This window comes from Panthera tigris, chromosome C1, assembly GCF_018350195.1.
Source record: "Panthera tigris isolate Pti1 chromosome C1, P.tigris_Pti1_mat1.1, whole genome shotgun sequence".
Taxonomy (NCBI): Eukaryota; Metazoa; Chordata; class Mammalia; order Carnivora; family Felidae; genus Panthera; species Panthera tigris.
Window position 1 is genome coordinate 69862990 of NC_056667.1, and position 12065 is coordinate 69875054.

General features: G+C 40.0%; 1 protein-coding gene across 1 annotated transcript in view; it reads right to left on the reverse strand.

The window, feature by feature from the left end:
* Positions 1–824: 824 nt before the first annotated feature.
* The window catches only part of LOC122240779, a 103109-nt gene continuing 91868 nt past the window's right edge, over positions 825–12065 (reverse strand). The window contains exon 4 of the mRNA XM_042993856.1: positions 825–1010. Within this exon, the coding sequence (XP_042849790.1) occupies positions 825–1010 (186 nt within the window). The remainder of the gene's footprint in view (positions 1011–12065) is intronic.

The following is a 12065-nucleotide window of genomic DNA, read 5'->3' on the forward strand; positions in this document are numbered from 1 at the left end:
AGGAAAGCTTTGAGACTCCACGGTTTTGTCTGACTTCACTTTTATTGCTCCAATGTTCTGGACTCTCTTTGCCCTCCTCTTGCACCTAGATTGACTCTTTTCCCTGAAATAAGCAAATAGCACGTATTAAAAATCATTCCAGATTGGGGTTGGGCGGAAGGTTATGGGGCGAGGATCAGGGTTTGTGACGCTAACATTCCCCTGCAGCATCCACGCGCATCCTGATGCCCGTGCAATCTCGGAGAAGGTTGGTGTCTCTGGGGCAGCAACGAGAGGCTCCCTGGGGACTGGGTTCAGCTGGGCTTCTCCTCTCCAGAGGCCTATGAGATTCCTCTCCCCGGGGCCCTGGGTTCGGGAAATCATTGCTTCTGACAGTTGCCACAGCTCAGACTGTGTGCCCTTTAGGATACGGTGTGGGTGTTATTTTGCTCCTGCTGTTGTGAAAACATGTGCATAACAGAAGGGAGACAACGTGCTATGTACCTGTGTGTTTTGGAAGGTGGCTCACATAACTGTGTTCCGTTCAGCCCCTTCCTGAAGTGTCTGAGTTATGCTTAGCCCTTCCCAATCCTTGACCCTGTGTCCTCTGTTGCAGCTGCCTCATCCACAGAGTCCCTCAGGGGCAGCAGTTGCCTTATGAGCAAACAAGCCTGAGGAAGGGAGGAAGGCCCACTGCAAAGCCCGCCCTCCTCACAACAAAGCCCCAAGCGCCTGTTGGTTCATTTGGTTAAAACAAAGTCTCCACCTGCCTCCTGCAGCACCCTCCCTTTGAGAGTTCATGCTCAGAGCCACCGAGTCATTTTTATTATAGAACAAACAGTGGCTTAAATAGGTTGTCTCCGAACGGTCATTACCTCCCGCTCCACCTCCACCTGCCCCAAGCCTCCTGGGGTGGGGGCCAGCCTCACAGCTGCTGCCAGGCCTGCCCACTGCCCGCCCGCCCTCCGACATAAGCCCGAGTTCCAGCACTGAGAGACTTGCTGCAGTGGGAGTCGTCGAATGATCTGGAACTTTTAAGAAAGCATTCCAAACGTGTTGTGGCACACTTAGCACTGGGAGGGCAGGGCAGCCGTGGGAACGGGGTCAGCTTTCTTCCTCGGGGAAATTACTCAAATCGGCTTTTAAATTTATAGTCTGTGTTGTGATAATAAATAAAAATATACCTCCCAAAGTCAGAGTTTCTTTCGCCGAAGAGGTCCTCTGGGGTTGGTCCCTCCACTGCTACTCTCTGTTTTGACAGAAAACCGAAGAGTAGTTTTCTAGGAAATGCTCAGGAACTGGTGCCTCGGCTCTCCCTCAGCTTGCCTCCCTGGGCCACTCGCCTGCCATCAGCTTGCTTCCTCCGCAGGAGCCGTTTCCATCGCTGACACCCTGCCCCCCTCCCCAGCCCAGGTCCACGGTGGTTCCTCCTTCTCCAGTTTTCTCCAGCCGGAGCAGAGAGGCCCTCCCGAAGCAAAGGCAGTTTCGCTCTGTCGGTAACAGCACACTGATGTCTAATAACAAAGCGTTGCTCGGTGCTTCTCAGCCTATTACCCAAGTTGTCCCCGGCCTCCTCCCCAAGGCACCCCACTCCAGCCCACACCTGTTTGCAGCACAGCCCGGAAAGGTGACAGGCAAAATGAAGTTTAAACACTTAAAATCTAGGGTTCCAGGTTTGGGTACAGTTACGTAATCTACGGTCATCCTATTGTAGAATCAGGGTTCGGGGTGAGATTTTGGAGTTGCACTGACAGGTGGGGGATTCTTCCTGTTTTCTGAAAATAATTGTGATGCATTGAAGAGGAGACATTGTTTCTTCCTAACGCATCTCATGAATTGTGTCCAAATATAAGGACAACAGACTAGTTTTTGAAATACCGACATCTGTCTTAATTTACTGGCTTCTGCATTATGATTCTAATTGCACTTGATATAACCTATTGTTGGATTCCCTCAGGGTCTTGGAAAAACTAGTGAAAACAATGTGGAATGGATTCCTTGTGTGAAATCCACAGACTTCTCCCCCCTCCCTTTTTTCCTTTGCCTTATATTAAATTAGAATTTATAACACTCCATAGCCCATATGAAAAGCATTTCAAGTAATATGGATGAAATTATCTTCTGAAACTAATTTCTCACATAAAAATTGAACTGGCTGACCATTCTTGTAAGCAGCTGACAGGTAAAGGATCGTCAGCGAGTCAACTCCAGTTTGGGAATATTCGTCACATTAAGTATATTATTTGGGCAAATAATCCAAGTCATTGATAAAAAGCATTTTAAATGTATGTGTATCTGAAATCTCCTTTTGCACCGATCTTAAATTTCAGGGCACGGCATTATACGATATTCCTGGGGGTATCTGCCACACTTTAGTGTTGTAATAAAAATAAAACTTGAAGTCCATCTCTGTAGATTTAAAAGACAAATGCAGGTCTCTTGCTCATAACATATTTATTATTGGGAAAAATGATTCGTCCATTATCTCCCTTAATAACAGTTAAGATTTTCTGTGCTTAAAATGGGCTTGGTGCTGTATTAAGGAATTTTAGGCATTATCTCTTTGATCCTCACATTGGCCTTTTTGGGTAGACTTGTTACCCTCATTTTACAGGTAAGGAAACCGAAGAGGTTAAGAATCACACCCGAGGGGAAGTGGCAGCCGCGAATTGAACTGCATATCACAGAAGCATTATTAAAACAGGAAGACCCAAAAAGGATTTTTGTTGTTGATGACTGTTTTTAACGGAGGCAGAATTTAGCAACCGTAGAATAGCTCACGTTTGAACAGTTAGAGAAGGTCCCAGAGGAAAGAGTCGGGTCTGCAAGGGAAGTAAACTTTTATGACTGTGTTGTTTCAGAAGACTTGGCAGAACTAGTTACTCACAGCTCGCCTGTATCGCTCTGTTACTTAATCAGTATTACACAGCGCCACTTAATCCTTTTTATGGCTTAGCTTGTCTTGTAATGTTGTTGTACTGCTGATAAACCCATTCGCAGAAATAATGTACCTGTAAAAAAATCGACACCAGGCTCAGTTTTTAAAGTAAGGACGCTTTATTTGTGAAAGTTTCCATTATATCACAGCATTCATTACCACACAGACACTAACAACAGGATTACCTGGTAAAGACTCAAGACAGATGAAACCATTTTTAAAACAAGTATTTACTGCACAGCCCTGTGAGATTCTCATTACAGGGCATGAGTCCTCTTGGACCATGGGTTAAAAGCATCCAGATTAAGCTTTTATCGTGACATACATCAAGTTCTTCAACAGTTAAAAGCAGAGTATAATTTTTTTTTTAAGTGGAAAAGCATCTCAGTCCTGAAAACTTGCACAGATTTCCTTTTTTCGGCTAATAAAAGGCAAAATTTATTATAACCTCCTCCATAAAAGCTTTCTGCAGTCAAATATACAGAATAGCTAGCAGTTTTAATTTCACGAAAATACCCATGCTTAAATTGAAGGATTTTTAATGTACTGTAGTGACAGCATCATTCTGCTTCCTTTGAGAATCAATTAGCAACTAAACAACAATACAGACTCTGTAATGATACATGTCTGTGGTATTTCCCCAAATTACCTGGAGCAAGGTAAAAATGGCACGAAAGCTTTGGTCACCAGGGAAATCATGAAAGGATATACCACACCTTCATAAAGTTATTCAGGAAAAATCCGTAAAGAAAAAAACATTAGTGGCTGAGGCTATACAGCAGCTGTTTCAAATAATAAAATATCATTTGCATCTCTGCTGAGGGTTTTGATTTCATCGGCTGGTTGTGTCCCATGCATTTTTCCTGAACTCACTGCTCAGTTTTTGAGCTTAGCCAGTTACGATTAAACCATCAAGTAGGTACACTTGTTTGTTTCGGATATACGAGAGACAGTAAAGCTTCATTTCAAATAGAGATGCCCAAGAGGAAAAGATTAGAAAGTGCTGTGCAAAGCTGTGAAACACTGACTGGCAATTTAAATTGGAGTCAGACAATTCCGCGTGAATAGGAAAAAAAGAAAACCCTCACATACACAGTGTGTGCAGTGGAGGGGGTGAGGGACGGTGAAATAGGTTTTATTTTTAGAAGACTTTGCTAAGTTCTTTATAAGCATCTCAATCTTTGTTAAAAAGAAACAGCAGATATGCACATTTTCCTTAGGGGAGCATCTTTTTTTTTCATATAAAATTTTAGTAGTTGGCTGCCTAGAGTGAGGCTTTTTGTAACAGAATATACAAATTGTATTTTTTTATGGTTCCTTATTTATAGTGAAACAGCCGTTTTAATAAAATGATTCACTTAGATTATTTTACTGCTTTTCACTATGGATCTTCATATTTTTTCATTTGTTCTTGTCTTTCTCCTAGTTCAAATTAAGATGTTTGACTCTGCAATTAGTCCCAAATGCGTTTGATTTTTGAAGTGCTGTGTTCTTTCAAAAAACCTGTTAAAATATCCTCCTACAAGTATGAGTTTCAAAATCAATACAAGCCATTTGCTCATATAAGGCATCGCTGGACTGTGTTAAACGTTACTCAAAGCAAATATCTATTTATTGGGAGTGAGGGAAGGTGAAGAAAACAGTACACAGAAAAGAACAAACTGTCCTTGCCCCTTCCAAATTATAGGAGCAATATTGATACCTACCTAATGCCCTTTTTCACAGTGGCAAGGCGTTTTGCTTTTATTTGTTCTGTTGGAGGGACAGAGGTGGCTTTTGTTTTGTATTTGATACAACATAACCTAAAGTTTATTCTGTGAAAGCCTTTTTCATGTGGTATGTGTCAGCCTTTATCTTCAATCATGAAGGAGATGCATTGTATTCAACAATGTAACTAATGTTAAGGAAAATTCTTAGGATTAAATATCTAGACTCCAGTAAATCCAGTTTAAAGCAACAGAGTTTACACTTGTGGAGATGAGGATGATAAAATGCATCACATCATATGAACGCTGTTTTCATGCCGTTAACAATTTAGGAGCATTGTGAGAGTCGACTGAATATTTATGGTTCTAGAAAAAATTTCTATTGTATCAATATAAATTATTTCTCACGTTATTTCAAATGCAAGATCAAAATCAACGTTGACCACAACTGATGTTATTAATGTAAAACCTACTAAAATTTTTTTGAAACTAGGGAACTTAGTTAAAGAGCACATTGTCTTTGTTCTGAATGTATCTTATTGCTGAACGTTCCATGTATTGCTTTGACAACATTCAGGGCACCTAAAGGATTGTACATAAAGCAAGAGATTCCAATGAGAAAATATATGCAAAAGCAAATGTTGCTTTTATTATTAATACATATTCTCACAGAGCATGTAGCTTAAAATGTAAAAATACACATACACAAGCACACACACTCACAGCCTCTCCTCTACCCAATTTGCTGAGTTAATGTTCCTTCTCAGAAAATATATACTTTGAATAAGATGGATTAAATATGTTGGTTGGATTTTAGAATGCAATAAAATAATTACATTAAAAATGACCGTATTTGAGGGGAAAATAGCTATGTTGGGCTAATTTATTATTATTACTCGTTGCATTTAAAGAAACTTGGACTAGAGATCAAAGTGCAGTTTGATTTGTTTGAAAATTGTAAATGACCCATTCCCAGATTTCCAGCCCCATAAAGTTAGAATGCAGCCTGAGTACTCTGCGCTCTAATCAAGAAGGAAGGGGCTTCAGCTTCAAATGTCAATGCCGTAAACATGTTAAATCTGGAAAATATTTTCGAAGCAAGCAACCATGTGTAAAATTTACCGAACTTGTCATGAAAGGGCTGCAGCTGCAAACCTGCAAACTTCCTACTTCCATGAAGACTCCAGATGTTGAGACGAGGAAGCGAGGTTTTCACGTTGGCTTCCCAGCTGTTGCAACTCGGACTTTGCCTGCTGCTATCGTCACAGTCAGCTTTTCACCAGGTAAAGGGACAGTGACCATTTAATGCCGGCAAAGAAAATCGTGGGCTTCCTTCAGCAAGTGCTCCATATCATTTACTCCGACACTGCCAGCCCAACATTCCACCATAGATTAAGGTTTGCGATCCATCCAGCTGCCCGGATAAACTAAGTTAGTTTAACAAAAGCTTCCAAAATGCAGAGGGAAAATCATCAGCTAATTATAAAATTGAGCATTTGTCATGTGCTCCTGGCAAAGAGGATTCCCATTAAGTTACACTCATGCATCATTCCACGAAAACTTTTTTAAAACCATGTTTGGTGCCTATAACTAAAAACATCTTGGGATAAATTTAAAACTTTGCTTTACTACAGAAATACAAAATCTGCCAGATATCATCATAAACAAAGACAATTTGATGAATTTTTAAAAATTACGAACACTTCTTTTAACACCACTACCATTATATGTAATATTTACAATATGCAATCTTCTTTTATAATGTAAAGTGTTTTTAAAATGAAATCTGCACTTAAATGCCAATATCCTCTCCTTCTGGCTTCTCACTTTATGACACTAACATAGGATCTCATTCACCAAGCCAATTGAAATTTTAATAAAAGAAAGCAGGAGTTTCTAATAAACTCCTGCAGTGAGCTGATAATACTAAACATCTTTAGCAGCATGGTGTTTTTTATTATTATTTTAGCTGTATATTAATATGCTAGTATTTGTAAACTCCCCAGTGCCACTAGATTTATTTCAGAAGCCTTCACTCCATTCTTCTATGGTGAAAAGTTTATCTGACAAAGAAAAATTCTTTTTCAGTGGTTTTCCATCCAACAACTACTTGACAGGAAAATATATGGCTGACAAATGTGTTGTGACTATGCGCTCGGCCCTGGAGGGAAGAGTGACTGATTTCACTTATGTGGTGCCGGTTCTGGACTAACCAGGAAAACTGGCATAATCCACAACTGAAAGGGAAGCAGTGTTGGGCTTTTGCTTTACCAAGATATACTGACCTCCATCTTTCACACTATACCTCCTAGATAACCGTATCTTCCATCGTATCCCCTCAATACCTCCACCCGCCCTCCTTTCCCGGCCCCCCAACCAACTTCCCAGGGAGACCACCATCACTCTTCTATCTTAGCAAAAGGAACTGTGGCTGTATAAAGAGTCCACTTAAAACATAATATACAAGGATCCATGTTTACAATGTAGTTTGGAGTGTGGAACTCAAATAAAACCATGGGGGATATTCTTTTATGGTGCTGGGTATGATGTGGAACTGTTACCATCAATAGGCAATGAACTTCAGCATACGTTGTATGGAATAAGAGTCGGCATTTAGACAGTGTTTATTGTGTGTCAGGAGCTGTTCTGGGCGCTTTACATATATGAGCCTATGTGATCCTTTCCACAGTCTGTAGGGTAGATACTGTTATTGTTTCCACCTTATAGACAGTAAAATGAGTGGAGGCATGAAGTCCAGCTATTCATCACTCTGCCTCTGTAAACTACCTTGAATTAAAATTGAAACTGTCTTAACAACTGAGTTTCACCGGGGCCGCTCCTACGGATTACACCTGTTCCACTGCTGCTTCTCCCATAGACTCTAAGGAAGCAGGGTATCTCTGGTCTTCTTAGTCTTAAATTTAGGGAGAGAAATGAATCCTCTCACCCTATATCCATGCTACACCTCCCAATATGATTAGGTAAAAACAGCAGAAAAACAATTATTGTTGGTGCCTTTAACACAAAGTGGAAAGGAAGACAGGAGCAGCCCTGCTGTGCTGGCCCTCAAGGGCCTTTGTGAGTTAAAGTCCAGAAGATGCATGGCTTGATAAGCAGGGGATCCTTACAAAACATTTTATGTTTTATTATTTTTTTTTACTTTTTTTAGGTTTATTTATTTTGAGGGAGAGAGAGCACGCGAGCAGGGTAGAGGCAGAGAGAGAGAGAGGGAGAGAGAGAATCCCAAGCAGGCTGTGCACTGTCAGTGCCAAACCCAATGCAGGGGCTTGAACTCACAAACCCTGAGGCCATAACCTGAGCCAAAATCAAGACACGGACACTTAACCGGCTGAGCCCCCAGACGCTCCCCCCTTACACAAAATTTAGAAGGTACCCTTTCGTTCAGGCTGTCAGAGCCCAGGGAGAAGGGTTGGTGAAAAGACCACCATTCTCAGTGAGCATCCTATACAGGGCTGTGCTGGTCCAACGTGGAAAAAACATATGGGTCCCTGTGGCCCAGCTTGGAGAAGCCTGATGATAAAAGCACACATTTCAGGAAAGGAGAACTTTGTTTCTTCCCAAGCCAGGACACCGAATTGGCTTAACGAGATAATGGCAGCCCCAGCGGCTGAGGTTGGGGGACGGTTTAAGCAGATACACAAAATGCATCCGAGTGGACCCCAAAAATCGCAGGTCTACTTTTTCCCCAAACTGCCTCGTTTCCATCACAAGGCCATGTGTTGGTTTTGAGCAGGCTGCAGAGATCAGCACCACGCCATTTCTGGAATTGCAACTCAAAGGTGCTCACATCAGATTATTGATTATTGGCTCCTAATAGTCCATCATATACTGCCCATTAAGTGTTCTGGAACTGAAACTGGTTTCTACAAGCAGGCTACCAGAAGCTGTAGGCACATTTGAAAAAAAATCAGGTAACATTTGGTGATAGAAATACCATATATCTTTGTTTAGAAGTAGTGGCTTCTATTAAATTTAATTACTTCCCCTGTGGCTTTAAATCAAGGGCAGCTTCTGTTAAATTTAATTACTTTCCCCTGCGGTTTACATGGCAAAGGTGTCATTGCTACTTGCCGAGTGCTTCTGGCCAAAGGAAAAGCTTGGGTATGATTTGCTCCATTACACCAATGCCTTCCCTCATAATTTTACTTTCTCCCTCTCTCCAACATTTTTGTGGACATGTTATTCATGAAATCTGCCTTTGGTATCATGAAAATTATTCAATTAGTAGCACGTGATTGACAGCTGAAATCTGAAGAAAAAAAAAAGTTTTAAGAAATTTCAAACCGAATATAGCCTGGATTTATTTTCCCACTTTATTGGACAAATGTTTAGTTTTTGTCACACAACAGCATGTTAGAAGTAGGCAGCATCCGCATAAAGGTGCACTTTCCTAAATTTTCTGAGTAAGGCAGTTATTACTGCTTTTATTTTCTTAGTTGCATGCCCAAGCTAACAATTTTTCCTACTGATTATGTCAATACCAACTCCAATTGTCCTCCTGCCCCCTAATTGTCAAAGTGCACATTCAGTTGTAGCTACTTAGGAACGTAGGCCCTTTATTGAATTGCCATTGGAATTATTCACAGAAGTGAATTCCTAAAAGTTTGCTTCTCTCAAGATGAAGTGGATCTTCATTAACATTCTGAAAATGAAATGCAGCTTCATAAAAAAATAAGGCAGCTTTCAGACCATTTTAGAATTTCAGAGAAATTTTGCATTATCTTTCCCATGATTCTATGCTGATGTCAGGCTGTATTTCAACTGAAATGACAATGAAATCATTTCAATTCCATGCAATGTGCAAAAAAACAGTCAATTTTTCACTTGGCAAGCTGAAGTCTAAAGTAATTAAGCACTGCTGTGTGGGAGGCAGCTTCCTGCTCTGAAGTCAGCCTGAGATAATTACCATATTAAAGTCAAAACATCATGTGCCGCACTGATAGATAGATGGATGGAGAGATTGGGCATCTATTAAATGATCCATTTTGTTATGCTTCCTGGGAAATGTGCCATTGATGCCAATTAAGAAATATATATTCCAAGTGAGTATTTCTAAGTGACAAAACTTCTATCCGGTAAATTGAATTTATTATTTACTGATCATGAAGTACTTAAAGTCATAAAATCTAGATAGAGAGCAACCTATGACGAGAATTACATGCTCTGACTCGGTTTACAAACCCCTCATTACCCAATTGCCACGTTAGCATAAAGTTCTTTGCGATAATGTTTCTGGCCAAGGCACTAAGTTATTTCTGTCTTGAAAACTCGAACCGGAATAATAATAATAGGATATTGCAGATAAAATGTATGCATTTGGAAATTCCAAAGGCACAAACAACTTTAAGTGAAAAACTCATGTTTTATGTGTTTAAAGGAAGGTAAATGAAATACACTTCAAAGAGTAATCTTTCTGAAATATCTTTAAATCTCTGCTCATGGCATTGAAAAATGAAATGACCCCCCCAACATTCAAGTTGGAGAGTAATTTATTAACGCAACACGGCTGAATGCACCGCGGCAAGATTAAATTGTGTTAAAATCCTTAGCACTCTCATTTATTAAAAGTTAATAATTTATTAATATTCTTTCTCCAGTGACCAAACATATGGTATTATTTATGCTTTTATAATGATACTTGGTTAAGAATACACTTAATAGAGCTTTTGGGTCTGTGATTTAAATCTGCCCCTATTTATCAGTTTTCATTCCATTACAGCAGACAATAAAACAGTTTATTTTCGTGTAAATATTAGTGAAAGAAGAAGAGAATACGTTGGCTCTCTGAAAGAAGAGGGCATCTCCAAGTCAGGATCTTTTTTTTGAGTAAAAAAGAATAGGCACCTCTATGCTGCAGTGAAGGTTATGTTTGATCTTCTCTAACTACTTTCTATGGGATTTATTCGCCACCATTTCCACTAGCTTATTGATACCATAAAGGATGGAGAACTAAAGCAATATCCCTTTAAAATCAGAGACAAGAACTTTGAGGATCAAAACTAATATTTCTCTTGTTGACAAAAAAAAGTAGACTTTAAAATATAAAAATTCACCCATATAAAGATTAAATGATAATTATTTTCCCAAGGAGGTAATCTAAAGAATCAATAGGCTGCCTTAATATCAGATTCTGTCCATGCCCTCTGGCACATCACTTGATCAGGGGTCCCAGTGAGTCAGGCAGTCATTTGAGCAAGGCTGGCATCTCTAAATTCCAGGCTGTTCTGATAGACAGTTTCAGGCCTTTGGTTCTGTGTGTTTCAACAGAAATCCTAAAATGAATGCAATTTTAAATTACCTTGTATGGGGGACAAGGAAAAATGGAGTTTTTATTAGGGCTGGTTTCTGTGCCCTGGGATTCAAAGGGAAGTTCACTACCTGACTTACTGACCTCCTCCTCGCATTTCTAGCAACACCATTCTCTTTAAGTGGATGGAAAGATCGAGAAAAAATAATAGTAATGGAGAGTAGGAAAGGATAAATATTTCCTTTGATTCTGTGTATGTGTATAAGTATTTATAAAGGCATATGCATGCATATATACACAGGTATCTATGTATATAACTTCCCATTTTAAACCAATTTTAAGCCAAAAAGGAAAACCATCTGAATTAGTGAAAAATGAAAATTAAGATGTTTTCTTTTGTTTGTAATAGGACTTACTTCCTAGTGAACTATGAAATTTTATTTTGTTTCTACTTTCAAAATTTTCTAAAATGAAGACATACACAGTTGAAAAACTATATTCCACTTTTCCAAGTTCTTTTTTTTTTTTAATTTAGCAAGAACTATTTAGTCATTTTGTAATACCGTCCCAAACAGAATGAAGCATATAGGCTTTAGGGTGGGGGAGACCGCTTTGAAGCGGACAGTACTGCTAGAAACCAGAACAGGGGCACGAGGTCTCCTCTGAGGATGTCAGCCGTCTGGGAGTGGGAAGCCAGCCCAGGCCAGTGGAAGGGCACTGCAGGTTTATCCGGCCACTTGTGCTCCATTTTGTAGATGCAAATAAACCAACGTATTTAGAATGGTCAGAGGGAGGGCCTGCGAGTGAGAAGACCGAGAGGTCTATTCTGACCCTGCCATGGAATCATTTCGTAAATTGGGACAGTTTAGAACTCCACTCTTCTTTTTCCCCCATCTGCAAAATGGGGGCAGTAATATGCCCAGCTTACCCCTTAGCAAAGCAGAATTAGCAAACGGTCTGAGAAAGAGCGCGTCAACATTCAGGACATGATTCATTCTGAGAGAATTTCAAGTTCTTCATTGTGAATTCTAGCATCATTTTCAGCTGCCAAAATCCAGGTGCTAGTTAGAGAATTCAACCTCAAACACTGCATTTATTTTCTGTCCGTTAAATGTCCATGGTTTTGAGGGTTTTCTCACCATATTAACTGCAACAGTGAAATTAGATTGTTCGG